Genomic DNA, 19747 nt, shown 5'->3' with positions numbered 1-19747 from the left:
TTTAGTTTAGGTGCTTATGAACCACTGCTCGTTTTAAAACGTTATAAAATATCACTTCTAAAATATCACTTCTATTCAACCAGAAAATACCAATGGAAAAGATATTCAACTTTGCGTTAACCCTGGGTAAAGTTAAAACGTCTTTTGAACAATAGGCCGTATTCTGTGGCACGAAAAGTCGCTTAGAAAACGATTTTCGTTGCCCCCCTTCGGGCACTACTTGAAAACACGATAGAAAATTAGGATAAATTATAGAAAGTCCAAATTCACTTGTTTTCACCTCCACAAACCTGCAGTTTTCGAGCATTTCATCTTCGAAAAATCAGTGAATTTGCATGTCTCGCAATACATCGACGCCATTTTGATTCAAGAAATGTTTTGGATACTTGGTGTAATATACGAAATATATAGCAGATTCAGCAGTTTTATTTGTAAACATGGCGTCTTCCGACTCATGTTTAATTCATTTTGACGGAAAAAAAGGCCCACTAACGACTTTTAGTGATGTGTCTTTTCAAAAATTTTTGGATTGTCGTAGTATTTGGCTAACGCTAGATGGAGAACATCGTGATGTTGCACGGAGAAGTTTGGATCTTGTCAGCGAAAACGTGAAAAATGTTAAAACTGACGGTATCGAATATGCAAATTTCTCGTATCACAGAGCTTGTTATTCGGCATTGACAAATAATGTTCACATCAAACGAGCTCAAGTGCGGTGTCAGGATGAAAAAAAAGAACGTAAAGCAGTTGAACTCTCATCTTCTGTTGGTGAAATTGACGAAACAGAACCAGAAGAAGTTCAACCTGCGAAAAAGATGCTGCGGTCTAATCTGGGTTCCGCCTCAACGAGTTCGGCAGTAAGATCGAGGAATCCGCACGTGTTGCCGCACATTTGTATTATTTGCAAGAGAGAAAAGTCTTACTTCACTGAATCGGTAAGTCTGTTTAAAAGGGGTTTTTCTTACTCTCTAAAGTTTTGTATTTATCTTTTTAATAAGATTTGTTGTAGATCATAAATTGTCATGCGTTCATGTTTCGACGATTATATAATTTCTAAGAATAGCTCGTTACATGTCTATATTTAGAAATCGAAAAAAAGGAAGTTGGACAAATTGGTATCAGCAGAAACGGTTGATGGGGGGAAACTCAAGGAAGCTGCAACAAGGAAAAATGATGAAAGTGTTTTAATACAAATTGCTAATAAGGACATGGTAGCTTTGGAAGTGAAATACCATAAACGTTGCTATGAAAAGTATACATCATTTCTGAGGCACACTAGACAGTCAAATGAGAAAGAAACAGAAAAACATGAATGCAAATATGAGAAGTCCTTTGATGTTTTCTGTATGGAGTTTGTGAATGCAAGAATTATTAGACAGGATAATATATTCTACATGAAGAAACTGACGAAAGAGTTCATCAAGACTGTGCGACGTGTTGAGAAAGAGGATGCCTCGAGTTATAGATCCTTCCGACTGAAGAAGCGCTTGCGTAAAAGGTTTCCACAACTTGTATTTCATAGACCAAAGGTTCGATCTAAGAGTGAGATTGTTTATGCAGAATGTCTTAGTCAAGCAAGTGTAGCAGAAAGTTTCATGGGCAATAATGAAGAAACATCTCAGAGCTCACAAGAGTCAGATTCTTTTGAAATTGATGGTGAAGGATATGCAAACATGCATGATAAGAGAGCAACACTGAAAGAATTGTATACAGTAGGCATGACATTAAAGAGTGAGTTGCAAGACCAAGCATCCACTTGGTATGAAAACTGGCCACCACTTGCATCGGATATTACTGCTGAAAATGTTCGAAAAGTGGTAACACCTTGCTTGTTTAATTTTATGACATGGCTGCTAGGGTTTTCAGATGACCCAGAGGATACTGATTACATTGAATTAGAAGAGAAAACAACAGCAAAGGTTTTTTCTCTATGTCAAGACTTGGTGTATGTTGCTAATAAAGGGAAAGTACAGACACCAAAATCCCTAGCATTGGCAATAGCTGTTCGGCAAATATCTGGCTGTTCTGGCCTTATTAATATTTTAAATGGTTTTGGACATTGTGTATCACTATCATCAACCATGGCCTATGACTCTGCAATTGCTCAAACAACGATTAACACATCAAACATTCTTCCAAGGGAATTTGTTGCAACCGAGTATGTCAACTTGGTTTACGACAACATAGATTTTGGAGAGGAGATTGAAAAGCAGACTCATGTAACCAATGGTATCATTACACAAAGAGTCTCAGTTCAAACACCATTGAATTCATCAGAACACCCATCAACTGCTATTAAAAAGACACAACGTACAGTAAAAATGCCTTCAACTGACATTGTGCCTTACAGTATAGGAGTAAAGATGACACCAGAATTTCAAACTGTTGAACTGGATCCTGAATGTCTAGAACTTTTGTTCAAAGAAGATCCCGCGATTAATGCTTATAAACTGGACTTAGCATATATTTTAGTAAAGTATATATGTTCTTCAGATGAGGAAGTATTGCCAGGATGGACTGGATTTAACACCATGCTTTGTAGTAATGAAATACCTGATGTATCCAGAGTTGGATATTTACCAGTCATTGATGCATCCCCAACAGAATATTCAACCATCAACACAATCCTCACACGGAGTACTGAGATTGCAGATAAATTAGAGCTGAGATATGCTGTGTTAGTTTTTGATGAAGCTGTTTATGCTAAAGTACAACATGCTCGCTGGAAAGAAGAGACATTCTTAAATCGGTTTGTTGTTCGCCTTGGTGAGTTTCACACCATCATGTGTTACCTTTCTGCCATGTCAAAGATCTTTGAAGATGGAGGCTTAAAGGTAAGGACTCATTTTTTTACATTAGTTGTGTATCATGCAGCAACCTCATGTCCAGTGTATTTGTTCTTGAGGAGCAAAATACCAATCCCAACCTCACTTTGAATAAATGAATAGCATAATTTCTCAATTGCCATTAATTGATGATAATAGATTCTTGTGTTAGGTGCTGTACAAGGCCAAATGATCATATTAAATATATTAGGTGCATTTAAAATGATGAGAACTTAGAAGAGGCAAAAATAGAAAACTGTAAAAGTTTCACTTTTCATTCTATTTCTATATACAGTATAGTCTTAAGTTTTATTCTTGTTCTACTTGCAGGATGCGTTTATTGAATCTGGTATTGTGAGTGAAGGATCAATCAAAGGTATTCTCTCTGGCAAGCATTACAACCGGGCTGTGTCATGTCACAAGATTATGTATGAAGCACTTCAACGTCTAAGGTTTCAAGCTTTTCTGGATTCCATGACGGAAAAAGACCAGGACGATATTTCTTCATTCATTGAGAGTATGGCAAATTCATTTCCACACGACAAGTTCCTTACTGATGGCATTGAAAATCCAAAGATGCTGCAAATATTACAATCATATGAGTTGTTCATTAACGATATGTGTAGTAAATCTAGAACATTTTCATTTTGGAGCATGTATATCAAGATGGCAGGTAATTGTATTATACAATGTTCCATTAATATTGTTGCAGTTCGTTCTTCGTAATAAAATAGAGTATTTTTTTACACATACAGGTGTACTACTGATGTTTATTAGAGCAACAAGAGAAGTAAACTGGGATCTCCACTTAGCAGCTTTCAGAGCTATGCTTCCATGGTTTTTCATTTTGTGATAGAGTCAATTATTCCAGATATGGCTCGGCATATATGCTAGAAATGACCGCATTGGAAAGTACGCACCCAGGTAGAGTATATAGTTTTATTCATGTTGAAGCAGGATTGTTCGAACAGAGAGGAAGATTATTCTACTTACAACATACCACGTGCAAAGAGCTCACCAGTAAAGAATATTATTTGTATTATATTATACTGTAACCAAAGAAATCTCCTATATATTTTTCACTGTGTAGGAATTCGTGAAGAAATCTCTAAGAACTTTGCTGTTCAGCGTCAAAGCAGACATGGTTTCTCTGCAGTTGCATGTGACCAGACAATAGAGCAGACTGCAAACAGGGATTCTAAAACGAAAGGTGGTTTGATTGGGTTTTCAATGAATCGTTCAACTGTTCATAGATGGCTACTATCGCAATCAGAAAGAGCTTCAATAACAAACAAGTGCAAAGATATGGCTGGAAATAGTTGTATACCAAGGTAATTTTATGAATTGGGCCGTTGTGCATTCTGCTGTTCATCATTAGGTATTATATGCATTCAACTTTTTTAAATTTTATATTCAGAAATCGCAAAGATCTTGATCATACAAAGTGCAAGCGCTATGAGAAATCTGTCATTGATGTGATGAGTACAATTTCAAGTATGATAAACCCATTTGAAACAGAGCAAGAGGAGCTAATAAGTTTGGCAAGTGGTGTAATGGTTGGAAATGATGTTGGGGATACTCTTCTGAACGCAGAGAACATTGAAGAGCAACAGTTTTTGGAATTTACGAAAACGAATTTGTTGAGCGAAGACCCTGACATCTTTACGAAGTTGAAAAAGAACAAACTTCAGACATTTTCCTCAACAAAATCCGTATATTTGAACAACAAAGAAGGAAAGAAGGTGAACATCATGTTAAACAGAAACTTGTTTGCTCGATTATTGGTCATTGCTAAGAGTCGGCATGTCGATCTCAATGAATTGCTCTCGTACAGCCTTGGTACATACCCTCTTTCGTTGTCTACGGCAACTGGAGGACTTGTGAAAACTGCCAAGTCTAAACTTGCTGAAGTATTGGAAAATGAATCTGGAAATCCAGAAGTCAATGTTTGTGCATTTAACAACAATGCACTGATTGTAGATGCTATGGCAGTTATTCAGGCAATGAAAGGAAAATGGAAAACATTTGGCGAATTTGCAGATGCTCTTTTAAACAACCTCATAACGCTAGCACGAAAGTATAATTCCAAACGATTAGATTTCGTTGCAGACAGGTATCCTCTGTTGAGTATAAAGAATGCTGAGAGACAACGAAGAGCTGAAAAAGGAGTCCAGAAAGTTCACATCTTTGGAAAAGATCAGAGTGTTCCAAAACAGTGGAAAAAGTTTTTAAGTTGCGGTGAAAACAAGGAATCCCTCATATCTTTCTTATGTGAACACTGGAGGTCATGTAACTCCTCTCGGTGGTGTTCCATTTCAACTATGTACGTAACTGCTGAAGAAAGATGCTATGTTTTATATCCCGGTGATTCCCCGAACGATCGTGTTACCAGTAATGAGGTGGCTTCGCTTCATAGCAACCACGAAGAAGCAGACACTCGTTTAATTCTACATGCTAACCACGCAGCAGCAACGTACGATAAAGTTATTATCAACAGCCCTGATACAGATGTTCTTATACTTGCGATTGCCATGCAACAACAGATACAGAAAGAGATTTTCTTTTTGACTGGCACGGGAGATAGACGTCGTTGCGTATCTGTAGCAATTATCTCAAAATTCTTGGGCGTGGATGTTGCTCTTTGTTTACCAGGCTTTCATGCTTTTACCGGTAATGGCATTAGACAGATATTCAAATATTCATATATAAATATATATATTAGAAAATATATTTTTTCGCTTAACGCTTAGGTTGTGACAGTACGAGCTCTTTTCACGGAAAGGGGAAAAAAACTGCGTGGAAAACATTGGCTGAATTTCCTGAGTTTGTTGAGTGCTTTTCAATGCTTGGAAGAAACTTCCCTCCTTCAGAAGATCTTGTCAATGAGCTGAACAAATTTACTTGTTTATTGTATGGAGACAAAGCCTCAACAAGTGTGGATGACTCTAGATATGCCTTTTTTAAGACAGGAAAATGTTCCGATGACGTCTTGCCTCGAACTTGAGATAGCCTTGTCCAACATATATATAGAGCAAATTTTCAAGCAGCATCATGGTATCAGTGTTTAAGGGCAGAAGTCGATCTTCCATCACCTGCTGGCAATGGCTGGACGCTTGACGATAAAGAGCTGGAGATAACCTAAATGACACGCCCACCCGCTCCGCGATCTTTAATTGAGTGTGTTGAGTGTAAATGCAAGACTGGGTGCTCGACCATGCGTTGTTCCTGCAAAAAGGCTGACTTAAAGTGCACCGACCTATGTTCGTGTGGTGATTGCCAGAATGCAGTTGTTGAAGATGGTAATGACGATGATAGCAGTTATGGCCTGGCTCAATCTGATGACGATGATGAACTGGATCTGGATTTCGGAGATGGCGAAGATGATGAGTTGTGGTATTAGCTGTCCAATTGAAAGAGTTAAGTTGAACATTTTATTTGTGTCCTAAACTTTTAAGGTGCTCGTAGTTCTCCCACAATTTAGGGCATGGGATAGCAGGCAAGGGTCACGTAATCTCGCAAGAAATATCGAAGATTTTATTGTTAAATGTACATATATTGATATTTGGTTGACATTGATTTAATAATGCGTTATGTTGTTTCTGTATTACATAGTTTTAACTAGCAAGTTAGTTTATTATAAAGGAGAGGAGTAGCATCAGTGTATAGGGTTAGTAAGGCTGTAGGATAATGCGTTCTTTCCTTATTTGTAAAATTCCAGGCCTTGTTGTCTGCCAAGTTTGTGTCTTCTTTTCAGGTCAAAGAAAGAAAGATCATCACAATGGAAGAGTTACCAAAATTCAATTACAAGAAGAAAGAGAAGTGCTAGCTTTTAACCTCCAAAAGCGTTGCTGCAGCATGGGAGGGAGAACACGTTCCAGATTTTTCCCGAGGGGTTTTTCCTGGTTTTCGTGTCCGGCTCAGCAACATGGTATTAAAACATCAGGCTGATATCAACTTTGGTATGCGTGTTTAATATTTTAACATGTACAGTAGTTGTACGTTGCAAATCACGTATTAAATAGATGTACTCTAATTATCTTTTTAGTGGATTGATGATAAGATAAAGGCGTTTGGTAATTAACTTTTTCAAGAAACTGAGATTTTGTAAATAGTTTTGTTGAGAAAACGTGTGTATTATACTTGTAGTTAATATAAAACAAAGGTTATGCTGAAAAAGTATTGTGTAGTAACTATTTTATATAACTTGACTAGAAACAAAACGCTCGTGGATGATTTTGATGCGTGTAAATAAAGTTGTTCTAATTTATTTGTAAATTCCAAGAGCAGAATGCTATAAAAAATCGCAAATTGTCGAATGCTTCTCCGTTTAATTGTTGTCTAAGTCTTCCCTGACTAATTTAGTTTTAAAAAACTAAGAAAATTTGCGAAAAACCTCGTGAAACGCCACTCAAAGCTTCCTTGTTGAAGCTGCTTGCATAGCAAAAATGCCGGAAACTTCATTTAAATACCGGTATAAAACTGCTGAATCTGCTATATATGTGGTATATTACACCAAGTATCCTAGACATTTCCTGAATCAAAATGGCGTCGATGTATTGCGAAACATGTAAATTTACCGATTTTTCGAAGATGAAATGCTCGAAAACTGCAGGTTTGTGGAGGTGAAAACAAGTGAATTTAGACTTTCTATAATTTATCCTAATTTTCTATCGTGTTTTCAAGTAGTGCCCGAAGGGGGGCAACGAAACTGAACGATAATCGGCCACAGAATACGGCCTACAACTGGTTCCTGAATTCGAAGGTGAATATAACAGCATAACACGTCAATTCTACCGCAGAAACAATAGCGTACAAAAGAAATCAGTCGGGAATAAGATAAATTATTAATATACCCCTCCCCAATTAAGCTTCTAGCTACGGCCCTGTTTAGAAATTTATTATTTTCACAGTCAATGCAAATACCAAAATATTAGCGCCAAATATATCCTTAGGGTGGCTACTCTACTGACCATGATGAAGGAAATATGTGTGGAAATATTTCTAAACAGGATTTGATTCTTGATTGTCAAAGTGATAAGGCACTCTGGGTTTTACGATCCTATCGACCAATAAAGAAAAAATGATGATTTTTGTAATAGGCCGACGCCAGTACTGAAAAAAATCCTAACCAGATTTATGAAATGTGACACAAAACAGCATTCTTCTTGAAATAATTTAATTGGTACAATTTTAGCATACATATTAACTCCGCTTCGAGAACAGCAGCCGAGGTGAATTCATATCAAATGCTTGAAGTGAAATTTTGCTTTACATTTTTCCATGTAAGAGAAAAAATTATCAAATATTTTGTAGATTTTTAAAACTAGCACGCACCTGGATCTCTTACGCACATCTGTACGCCTTTTAGGAATAGAATTGTAACAACGACAACAAGCGTGGTCCAAAGTTCTACTCCCATGTCAACTAAATGGAAAATCATGCTGCTTTCAACTTTGAAGTAGCCTATAGCTGGTTAATAATTAGCTAAAATGAAGCATGTTAAAGTCAGACATGTCAGTATATGAGTGCGAAATACGAGGGGTCAGGGCCCGGTCGTGGTCACACAATTACCACCGGATTAGCGTACTTGCGTGAACACCGTGCTCATGTCGTATTGGAATGTATACCAAGCATTTCGCGGTCACACTCGAAAAAGTATGCGTGCTTGCTCGTTGATGTGGATGTTGATGTTGATGTTGACAGATAACATTTAGCTAACCAGGCGTATGTAGAGGTTGTACGCGTTGCAGTCGTACTCGTACTCACTTCTAAAACTTCATGATTTTTGGTTTGGTACCCATGAAATTTGAACCATTCCTCACTAGACAATTTTATCCGCACCAAAACTGAAATTGACCATATGGGTGAAATTTGACTATTTGGTGGTTTAAAATTTCATCCGTATACATTTTTTCGGTACGGTACCAAAATTGTGCGCATTGTAAATGGGGCTTAAATTTATGTAAAACCTGTCTCAGACGTCTTACTTTAATGCGCTGTGTTGATATTTGGCCATGGCCAGATATCTTAACCGTGACGCCCAAGCTAGCGGTCAGCAATGATGCGCTGAATACGAGCCTATTTTCGTCAGCGAAAGGTATTAAATCACGATGAAGCATTTTAAGGCATCAACTCATCAAAGAGGAAGAATCGGCTGTTGCAAAACTTCAAATTGATATATCTCTTGCTTCTAAACACCGAATATTCTTTAAAATATCAGCGAAAAAAGATGGTTCTTCTGAGAAACCGTCATTTTTTTAATGATTTCATATATAAAAAAGAAATTTGATTTTTTAAGCAAGGAAAAATTACACATTTCAAGAAACTATCCATATGTATAATACTGCTCAGGTAAAAGGACTCCAAACTTTGGGTGTGTACGGGATTTCCTAGTTTAAAGGAGAACTCCGCTCCCAAAACAAGTTTGGTTTATTTGAAAGATAGTACCTTCCTAAAGTATTTCGGTCTAATCCTTTAAAGTAAAGCAGAAATCGTTCCTCAAAGTTCGCGATTTTTGCATATTTAAACGCTACTTTGTTATTTCTAGTGCGGGCGCGAATTCGGTCAGCGCCCTCATTTTTGACGTCATTGCGTACTTCGATCACTGGCTTTGACGCTTGCTGTTTCTTTGCTTTACGAGTGTTTTGTATAGAGTTTGTCATGAATGCCAACGTTTTAAGATCCTCAATCCAGGATTCATCGTATTCAAGCAGTTCAAGTTCTTCTTGCGAGAGTTTAGACCAATTTCATTTGAATGTTTTATAAACGGGCGATGTCCTGCGCTATCAATTCGAACCAAGGCGAGATTCCAACAGCACTAGTGATGAATCATCGGCTGAAATAGAAGATGAACGTGTGTCGAGTTGACAATGATGATCGTTTGAATAACCTTGACTGGTAAAACAGCATACTTTTTTAGTTTATATTTGGCAAATTAAGTCGTCTTGCCCTGTAAGTGTATCACTTCCAGCATAATCATTAATCATTGTTAGGTGTTTATGCAAACATAGCCAGATAATGAATACGGAGGAAGAATGCGTTTACTGCTATGTGATTGAGCATGTCGTATATAAAAATGATGAGGTTTTTCTACACAAAAAGCCAACCACGCCATATCACTGCATAGCAGATAATTCAGGTTTTCATGTACGTAGTCTGTTTAAATCGATGGGTTTTATAGGCTGCTTGGTTACAATGCAAACAAGAGTATGGAAGTAGAGCCTATGAAGGTCCCGAACATAAAGTCTTTGGGCATGTCGCGTACCGTCAGATAGTATACGATGGTGTTGGTGAGTAAAGAAATACGAGTTGTTCTTCCAAATTTAACTGTTAGCTGTATTCGAGCACACTACCCACCACCAGGTGATGAAGATGACTTTGTGTTTGTTGGTTTTCATTTTCCTGATGAATAGCTTTATTGTTACAGTGTTAATATTTGTGATGTTTGACTATATACCATCACCATAAACGAAGACTCCCAGTACTAGTTCATCAAAACAACAAGCATTTCACTGGTTTTTGTTTAATCTGGTTTTGTGCTGTTCAATAACATCTTGTTTTGGTGGCTTGGGAGTTGATGTTAGGCATTTAGCTTGGGTAGTTGGCTTATACTTAATTTTTTTTGCCTTTGTTGAACAAAATAACATCATTCATCATACCCATAACATGGCTGTAAGACTGTGGTGGCCTTGATTTTCTTGACCACTCAATTATTCCTCTGTTTGCCACAAGCATTCTTGTACCTCTTCTCACCTTTGTTCATCCCCTTCATGACCTCTGCCTGTCTCCTATCCACATTCGCATTGTGATCTAAGACAGCTAACTGAGTTCCAGCTGCCATTCCATTATAACTAAAATACTCACGTAACTCACCAGTGTGGGGGAACTCTGTCAACTTTCTCAAAAATCTTTAGGCATTTTTTTGTTGGTCACTACTTCCTCTAAGGCAACATGAGCAGGTGAACCATTTTCAGCCATATATAATGCTTTTCTGGTCTTTTGTACTGATCCTAGGGTTTCCACATTTCTTTATTAATTTAATTTCCTTGGAGGGCCTCCAACTGTGCTTACCAGTGATTCCCTTTTCCCTTAGGATATCGGTATTCTTATCATGTTGCAGCACACCACCACAAATGATTCGACACTCTATATCCATGGCAGCAACTCTTCACACCCTCTCTTTTTTACTCTCTTTGTCAGCTTTTTGGTGACCCATTTACGTAAATGCCACACATCATAATTAATGGTGTTTAATTTTTGAATAGTTTGTTTGCATATTTGCTGTTATTGTTGTATGGCGGTTTTTTATAAGGCACCGGATTGGTACTTTTTTGATAATTGAAATCAGCGTTCTTCTACAAACTTCATTTTCCATTGGATTACTCGAAGTAACCTCTATCACTTGCACAATGCTGAATTCCATTATAGAGTTTGTGTTCTCATCCATGAAGGTACATGTATATATAAGCGCCGTATTTAGCTCAATGCCTAGGACTATCGTATTGCGCATCACCACATACATCTATACAGCGGGTTTTCTTTAATTGCTTCACTATGGCTGTGAATCAGTGGCGAATCTAGTTGTTGTCAGATGAGTCACGCGACTAAGTCAAAAATTAGAGAAGTCCAGGTCGAAATATTTAAACTTCAGTCAGCGAAAATAGTCACACCATAAATTAACAGTCCAGTTAAAAGTTATTAGGCTTCATGAAGTTGCTGGTCACTGACTTTTGAGCCCATAAATGAGTCATAAAAGCGGTAGCTCGCTTGAATTTTGCCTCATCGACTCATCTTTGCGGGGGTCTGACTCATCTGGGCAGTTTAAGCGTTTCTGATTGGTTGGTGGAGGGAAAATACTAGTTCTTCATTAACTGGCCTTATCTTTGCGGGAGTCTGACTCATTTAAGCTTTCCGATTGGCTGGTGAAAAAAAGATATTGTTTGACTTAAAGGAAAAAATATATCCTTTTCAAGTAAATAAGGAATATTGAAAAATATCTGGATGTTTGACAGCGGATTTTTTAAAAATATTTTTGATTCTACTGCTCCATCTCACCATTTATACGTATTCGTATTTTTTTTTACATAATGTATTCGTATTTTTTTTTACATAATGGCATTTCATTGTAACGATTTGAGATTCCTTCAAGGCCCATTACAGATCTTTGTTAGGAAATTAACGCTACAAATAGCGAATATGTCGAATAGCTTTCGTTTATCGTCTTGTCGAGTAATATGGATAATTTCGTTACATCGTGTGTTCGAAAAAATTAGAAATCTAATGAGATAGGGTAGAGATTCATGTCGATGTCCATATAAACAATACTCCTATACGGTCGTATAAACTCTAGTCCTATAATTTGCTATGTTAACTGTATATTTATGAGCATGCATTGTTCTGTGGCTCAAGTTATAGTTCAGGGAAGAGCACGATCAATTAATTTTCAGGTGCTTCTATCAACCAGGCCCAGAAAATTTTCCAGTGTAGTACAAATGTGGCTGGCTGTGGATGTTACGATCCAAAAACATTCTGGAACTTTTCTGTGTGTTACAGATATAGATCTCCCTTGGTATTAATCAAAGGGAGGATCATCTTAGATATTTAAAAAAAAACTTGGGTACTTGGCACCTGTTAATTAAATTGCAATGTGCAATGCTTTATTTTTTTAATGAAAATCCTCATATTAATGCAGGCTTAAATCATATGGTAGTATCTTATTGCAGTAAGGAAATCTATCAAATATTGAAATATATACCAGCACAGCAATTAGAACATTGTTTTTTTATTGTCTTAAAATTACTTGTTTATTCTTGATAGTTGTTCCACTAAAAATTAGAACTCACGGAAGCAACAGTGATCTAATTATTGCTTATTGAATATTGATACTAATATACGCGATTTAGTTTTGTAAAACATACTTTTCCTTCATATGTTCCACCTACTCAGAGTCATGGTTTCTAAATGCCAGATAATTACATGTCTATAGATTACTGACTGATGGGTTTTAATCAGTTCTTTGACCAAAAGTGCAGGGACATGGGGATACGTTAAGACCAATTTTGCTTCGGTTGTAACTGCACCAATCATTCTATTAATGGTCCCCTCATAACTGCCCTTCACTACTGGACCTAAAAAAGAATTCTAATATTAGTCTTATTCCAATATATAAATGAATAATATAACATATATACATATATTATTATTATTATTATTATTCCTGTATAACAGCCTTAAAAATTATTGAAAGATATGTTTAAAAATAGTAATAATTAACAGGATGCAATTTCACAAAAAAATCAAAAGTCAATGATATTTTTTCCATCATATAAATGTAAAATTTTACATTATAAAGCTATGGAATATACTCAACAGTGTAACTTACTGCAAGCAGTAAATATCAGTCCTGTTCCAAGAATTTTTACATTAGTTCATGGTGACCCATATGGATGCTATATAGCATAGCTATGGTTGTTAAAATTAAATTGGCAAGCTGATTTCTTGCACGATGTATTAGATAATGCTAACATATAATCAAATATGGTCAACCTTACCTTCACGTTTAGTTCCACCATAAAAATAAAACGGTAAATGAACCCGATGAATCGTCAAACATAACAACGGATTCTGAAAACAAATTATGAGTCTGCAGCGGCGGAAGCCTTGTTAAATTTTATTCAACTCAGCTGTGCCTTCAAACTGCGGATTTAACGAAGATTTTTTGCCCAAAACAGCAGTGAATGATGAAGGGGTGCTAATAGGAATGACAAAGTCAGAAGCCTGTGCAAAGATACTGATAATAATCTGATAAGCTGACAGAAAAGCTTTAATACCAACAATGACTAGTAATATGCAGGTATCAAACATTTATATTACTGCTTTGTTATTACATTGTTTATAAAATTCAGTTGTGTAGAATCGGGATACTTGATTAGATTTATTTGTATTAGATTAAAGTCACGTGACAACTTATCACGAGGCTGTCGTTTGAAGGTGTTCTTTCGTTTTGTATCGTTTGTGTATTTTGTATTAAAGCGATTGTAGAAAAGCTAAAGATTTGTGTGAGTTATTACATATCAGTGAAGGGGACATTACATTGGCGAGGAGGATGGAAGTTCGTCTAACATTATAGCCGTGAATTTGGCAAGGTTACCAATCGGGAGTGTAGTATTTAGCGAAAATATTTGAAATGTCTGTCGCGGACGAAGATGGCGCAGGACAAAACGGCAATCCGGCAGGCGCTCAAGCAAGTTTATTGACAAGCGACGTCAAAGGGCTTCCTTGCTTTAACCCCAGGGAAGACCCAACGAATTTGGCTGTGAGATGGAAGCGCTGGAAGCGGTCATTTAATGTGTTTTTAACGGCAAAGGGAGTAATAAATGACAAACAGAAAGTGGCATTACTTCTGCATACGGGGGGGTTGCAGTTGCAAGAACTATATTTTACGTTAGTAAACGAAGACGAAGAGAAAGAGTTTAAGGATTGCGTCAAGGTCTTGGATGAGTATTTCGTCCCTAAAGTGAATCTACCGTTTGAGAGACACCAGTTTCGTCAAATGAGTCAGATGAACGGCGAGAAAGTGGATCATTTGTTTCGTGTCTTAGGCAAAAAGCTACTACGTGCGAATTTCAGAACGTGGAAGAAGCAATTCGAGACCAACTAATTGAGAAATGTGGCGACTCAAAGCTTAGACGGAAGTTTCTTGAACGCGTTAATGCAACACTCAAGGATTTACAAGATATTGCGCGGGCATATGAGGCGGTAGAAGAGCAGTTGAAATCAATGGAAGGTTCGAATACAGTAAACGTTGTGAGTCATAAATCGCGTTGGAGCGGACGAAAAGAGAAAAAGGTCAACACAGATCAGAAAGAGCGCAGATACTCAGCCAAGGGGACTGGGCACGACAACAAGGATAACGTACGACGATGTTACAACTGTAATAAAACTGGGCACTTTGCTCGAGACGCAAATTGTCCAGCAAAGTCCAAGAGCTGCAATAAATGCGGAATCATAGGTCACTTCTCAGCTTGCTGCAAAAAAGCAGGGGAGAAGCACAACAAGGAGAAAGAAAAAAAGGAGGAGAAAAGAGCATATAAAGTCTCTGAGGAAGAAGGAAAAACACCAACAAGAGATGACTATGCCTTTGTTATTGGTGGGCATGGACAAAAAGATATGGGTCAGGTGGATCTAATTATTGGAGGAGTGAAACTAGAAAGTATTTTAATTGACTCAGGTGCAACATGTAATGTAATTGATTGTGAACTCTGGAACTATCTTAAAAGAAAACATGTTAGGTGCGAGTCAAGGGTATCAGACAAGAAACTGTTTGCGTATGGACAGAAAGAGCCAATCGACGTTGTAGGGACATTTACAGCAGAGATTGTGTGCGAGGCAAACAGTGAAAGATGTGTAGACGATTTCACTGTGATTAAAGAGAACGGAAGGCCTATATTGGGGAAGAAAACAGCCGAACAATTGAAAGTACTCAGGGTTGGACCTGAAGAAATAATAAGAACTGTTAACACGGTCACACAAGAGGGAAGTGATTCAGATATTCGTGAGGAGTTTGCTGATATTTTTACTGGAGTCGGACTACTTAAGGATTACAAGCTGAAACTGCATATCGATGAGGATGTTATACCAGTTGCTCAGCCGGTGCGTAGACTGCCATTCGGTCTAAGGGACAAAGTAGACGATAAGTTAGACGAGTTACTCGACATGGGTATTATTCGAAGAATTGCCAGAAGCAACGCCTACAAGGTGGGTTTCACCATTAGTGGTTGTTCCAAAAGCAGATGGAAAGGATATTCGAGTTTGTATCGATATGAGAAGGGCAAACGAGGCGATTATAAGGGAAAGACATCCTATTCCGACCATAGAAGAAGTTTTGTATGATTTAAATGGAGCAACGGTATTTAGTAAGATAGACCTCAAATGGGGGTTTAATCAAGTGGAACTCACAGAGGATTCAAGGGACATTACGACGTTCGTGACACACCGGGGGTTATATAGATATCGTCGACTGATGTTCGGAATTACTTCAGCTCCAGAGAAGTACCAGAAAATAATCTCAGATGTTTTGGCAGGGTGCAATGGGGTGGCAAATATTGCGGATGATCTTATTGTTTACGGGGCTGATTTATCCGAGCATGATGAGAATCTTTATAAAGTACTAACACGTCTGCGAGAGAAAGGTCTTACCGTAAATGGGGACAAATGTCAGTTTAGACTTCCGGCCTTGACTTTTTTTGGCCACAAGCTCAGTGCCAAAGGGGTGGCACCAAGTGAAGAGAAAGTTGCTGCTGTAGTCAACGCTAGACCACCACAAAATGTTTCGGAAGTTAGGTCGTTCGTACAGTTAGTACAGTATTCGGCAAAGTTTATCCCGGACTTTGCGCAGATTGCAGAGCCGTTGCGTCGTGTACTAAGAAAGGGACAGTCGTTCGTTTGGGGGTCAGAGCAACAGCAGGCGTTTGAGAAGCTGAAATGGATGATGAGTAGGGCTGAAGCCCTGGCTTATTTTAGAAACGACTGCAAAACGAGAATCGTCGCGGATGCAGGGCCGGAGGGAATTGGAGCTGTGTTGCTACAACTGCAAGGAGACCAGTGGAGAGGGGTGTCGTATGCCTCCAGGAACCTCTCGGACGTAGAGCGGCGATACGCCCAAACAGAGAAGGAAGCACTTGCACTCGTGTGGGCTTGCGAGCGGTTTAATATATATGTGTATGGTCGTGAATTCGAACTGGAAACTGACCATAAGCCACTAGAGTGTATTTTCAACAAGACATCGAAACCCTCAGGAAGGATCGAAAGATGGGTATTACGGCTTCAGTGCCACAACTTCAAGGTCGTTTACCGGCCTGGAAAGACGAACATTGCCGATGCTTTGTCTAGAATGAACCAGAAGAGTCCAAAAGACCACAGCAGCGAGAAAGAGGACGTCATCCGTTTCGTTGCCATACAAGCGACACCCGTGGCCTTAACGACTAAAGAAATAGAGAGAGCGTCAGAAATCGACGCTGAATTACAAAGTGTGCGATACTATATCGAATCGGGAGATTGGACTAAATGTAAACTGTCGGCATATGCGTGTGTAAAGAATGAGCTCTGCATGATTGGTAGACTTGTTTTACGGGGAATCGAATCGTTATTCCTCAGATGTTGCGAAGAAAGGTTTTGGAAGCGGCACATAAAGGCCATCAAGGAATTGTAAAGACGAAAAGCAGATTAAGAACGAAAGTATGGTGGCCCAAGATGGACATAGATGCTGAACGAGTGTGTAAATCGTGTCATGGATGCCAAGTAGTCAGCCAGTATAATGTACCGGAACCCATGAAACGGACCGAGATGCCTACAGGCCCATGGCAAGATGTCGCAGTAGACTTGATGGGGCCAATGCCAACCGGAGATTACTTGCTGGTAGTCGTGGATTACTATAGTCGATACTACGAAGTTTCCATTATGCACTCAACAACTTCAGAAAAGATTATCAAAGCGCTAAACGAAATTTTTGCTAGATTTGGTTTTCCTTACTCGTTGAAATCAGACAACGGGAGACAGTTTGTTAGTGAGGAGTTCAAGAGGTTTTTACAACAAGTGAATATTGAACACAGAACGTCACCACCACTTTGGCCACAAGCTAACGGTGAAGTGGAGCGCCAAAATCGCACTCTTCTCAAGGCACTAAAAGTGGCCCAAGTTGAAGGCAAGGATTGGAGAAAGGAGTTACCACAATTCCTTCTTGCGTATAGAACAACACCGCAAGTCACAACTGGAAAAACACCAGCGTTCCTTATGTTCAAACGTGAACTGAGAAGTAAACTTCCAGAACTTAGGGGAGATATAGACGACTTTGATGAGAACATAAGGGATCGCGATTGGCGAAACAAGCTAGTACAAAAAGCTAATGCAGATGAAAAAAGGAGGGCAAATGATAGCACTATTCTACCAGGAGACCAAGTACTACTACGGAACACTAAAACGTCAGGGAAGTTAGCTGCCAACTACGAAAAGGAGCCGTATACGGTGGTCACGAAGGAGGGGAACGAAGTGATGGTAGAGGCGGACGATGGCTCGATCTTTAGGAGAGACAGTTCATTTGTAAAACCATATAATAATCCAGTGGAGACAGCTACGGAAAGCGAGTCCCAACAACAGCCGCAACCGGATAGCGAAACGGTTATCACCAATAGACTTAAGCGGGAGATTAGATTACCCGAGCGATTCAATGATTTTATCATGGACAAACCAAAGTGATACAAATATATTACGAAACAGTATGAACACGATAGTTCGTGTAGTTGAAGTTATGATTGGTTGTTCGAACACTAAATTGACTGGAAAGGAAGGGATGTAGAATCGGGATACTTGATTAGATTTATTTGTATTAGATTAAAGTCACGTGACAACTTATCACGAGGCTGTCGTTTGAAGGTGTTCTTTCGTTTTGTATCGTTTGTGTATTTTGTATTAAAGCGATTGTAGAAAAGCTAAAGATTTGTGTGAGTTATTACATATCAGTGAAGGGGACATTACAAGTTGGATTGTATCATGACTTGAAGTTATCATGATCTTCAAAAAAACAGTCTGGTAGCATAGTCAAAGAGGATATAACATTCATCATAATACATAATTATGTATCTCTTCTAAATTGGAACAATGGATATCCTTTTTGCCTATGTATTATTATGTGATAAATACTCAAATGGCAAGTGTACTATATCATTAAAATAAAACCGTTATAAAATATGTCCACATTTATAGACAAACATTTCCCTAAGTGATATAAAGATGTTCCCAGATAGCTGCTTGAAGAACAAAAACAATATGAGAAGGGCAATATTTTTGGAAAATGTGGAAGATAAAAAGAAGTGTGTTCATTACACAGGTAGAGTTTGTTCGTCAAATCAGATGCCAGTGTAAAATATTATACAATGTTTTTCTATATCATAGGTCTGGATATTAGTGTTGTGCATGCTATTCATAACCTGGTAAAAGAGAAAGCTGCCCGGTTACACATGTGGAAAGGGAAAGAGAAAACGAGGAAATTGACTACAAACAGATATTTGAAGGTGGGATTATATACTAACCATCATGTTCTGCTCCGAATAATTGCTTTGTGAAGCCCAACTACTAAGTGTCTAGCTTAAAAACAGTTCCTTGATCTGTCAATATTTCACCATGTCAAACAAACCTTTTGAATTTTGTTATTTTCAGCAAAAATATAGTGTCACCAAGCTATCAACTTGGTAACAGCTTATCCTAACTCTTGTTAGGTTGCGACGGAAGCTAACCATCACTGTTCTTGCAGCTAGTAACACTGTCCGTCTCATGCGTGTTTAATAAATCTTCTAAGGAGTACATGCAATGTGCTTGCGGCCACCGTCATGACCTCCCAAACAACGAAATCTTGCGGCTATAACGCTTCCCCTATTGGCCCCTTTACCTTCGAGTATGAACCAAAGGTCATAGTACGCGTTTCCTTCGTCAGTTTTAACTTTCATTGCAGGCTTCACTTGGTCAACGTACAAATGAGCTCCCGCGTCTAAGATAGTTTCAGTCAAAAGAGATTGAACATAACCATCTCGAAACAACCGATACTCGTCAAACGACTTGTAGGCGGCCAGACCCTGTTTGTCTTAGTTTGTGAAATGGTTTATCAGGTAATTAAAAATATCATACAATCTAAAAGGAGGAGAATCACCGAATTTATTTACCAAGTTGTACGAGGAAGTAAATGGATCAGCTATTTCCATATCATGAATAATTAATTTATGGTTATCTTGAGAACTCTTTTTCTTCTCAAAATTTGGATCGATTGGCAGCGTCATCTTTTCAACAGCAGTTGCAATATTTACCAACGCAGGTTTTAAGTAGCCATTGACGCTAACACCGCGCTCGCGAAGGTATGTTTTTAGCTCGTTCAA

General features: G+C 38.3%; 3 protein-coding genes across 3 annotated transcripts; all 3 read left to right on the top strand.

Annotated features, from left to right (window-relative positions):
• Positions 1–418: 418 nt before the first annotated feature.
• Positions 419–3678, top strand: LOC114544759. Its single transcript, XM_028563296.1, has 4 exons — positions 419–935; positions 1086–2834; positions 3156–3498; positions 3581–3678. The coding sequence occupies exons 1-4, from the start codon at positions 438–440 to the stop codon at positions 3676–3678; spliced, it is 2688 nt and encodes an 895-aa protein (XP_028419097.1). The 5' UTR covers positions 419–437.
• Positions 3678–7088, top strand: LOC114515541. Its single transcript, XM_028534815.1, has 5 exons — positions 3678–3749; positions 3916–4156; positions 4243–5495; positions 5576–6784; positions 6871–7088. The coding sequence occupies exons 1-4, from the start codon at positions 3713–3715 to the stop codon at positions 5827–5829; spliced, it is 1785 nt and encodes a 594-aa protein (XP_028390616.1). The 5' UTR covers positions 3678–3712; the 3' UTR covers positions 5830–6784; positions 6871–7088.
• A 9987-nt stretch (positions 7089–17075) lies between these two features.
• LOC114544732 (uncharacterized protein K02A2.6-like) lies at positions 17076–18077 on the top strand. The gene has a single exon (XM_028563288.1). It carries the CDS (start codon positions 17076–17078, stop codon positions 18075–18077), a length of 1002 nt encoding a protein of 333 aa, XP_028419089.1.
• The last annotated feature ends 1670 nt before the right edge of the window (positions 18078–19747 follow it).

This window comes from Dendronephthya gigantea, unplaced genomic scaffold (assembly GCF_004324835.1).
Source record: "Dendronephthya gigantea isolate DGI-Jeju-01 unplaced genomic scaffold, DenGig_1.0 000004F, whole genome shotgun sequence".
In the NCBI taxonomy this organism is placed as follows: Eukaryota; Metazoa; Cnidaria; class Anthozoa; order Malacalcyonacea; family Nephtheidae; genus Dendronephthya; species Dendronephthya gigantea.
Note: the sequence above shows the minus strand (reverse complement) of the source record. Positions and strands in the feature narration are given on the sequence as shown.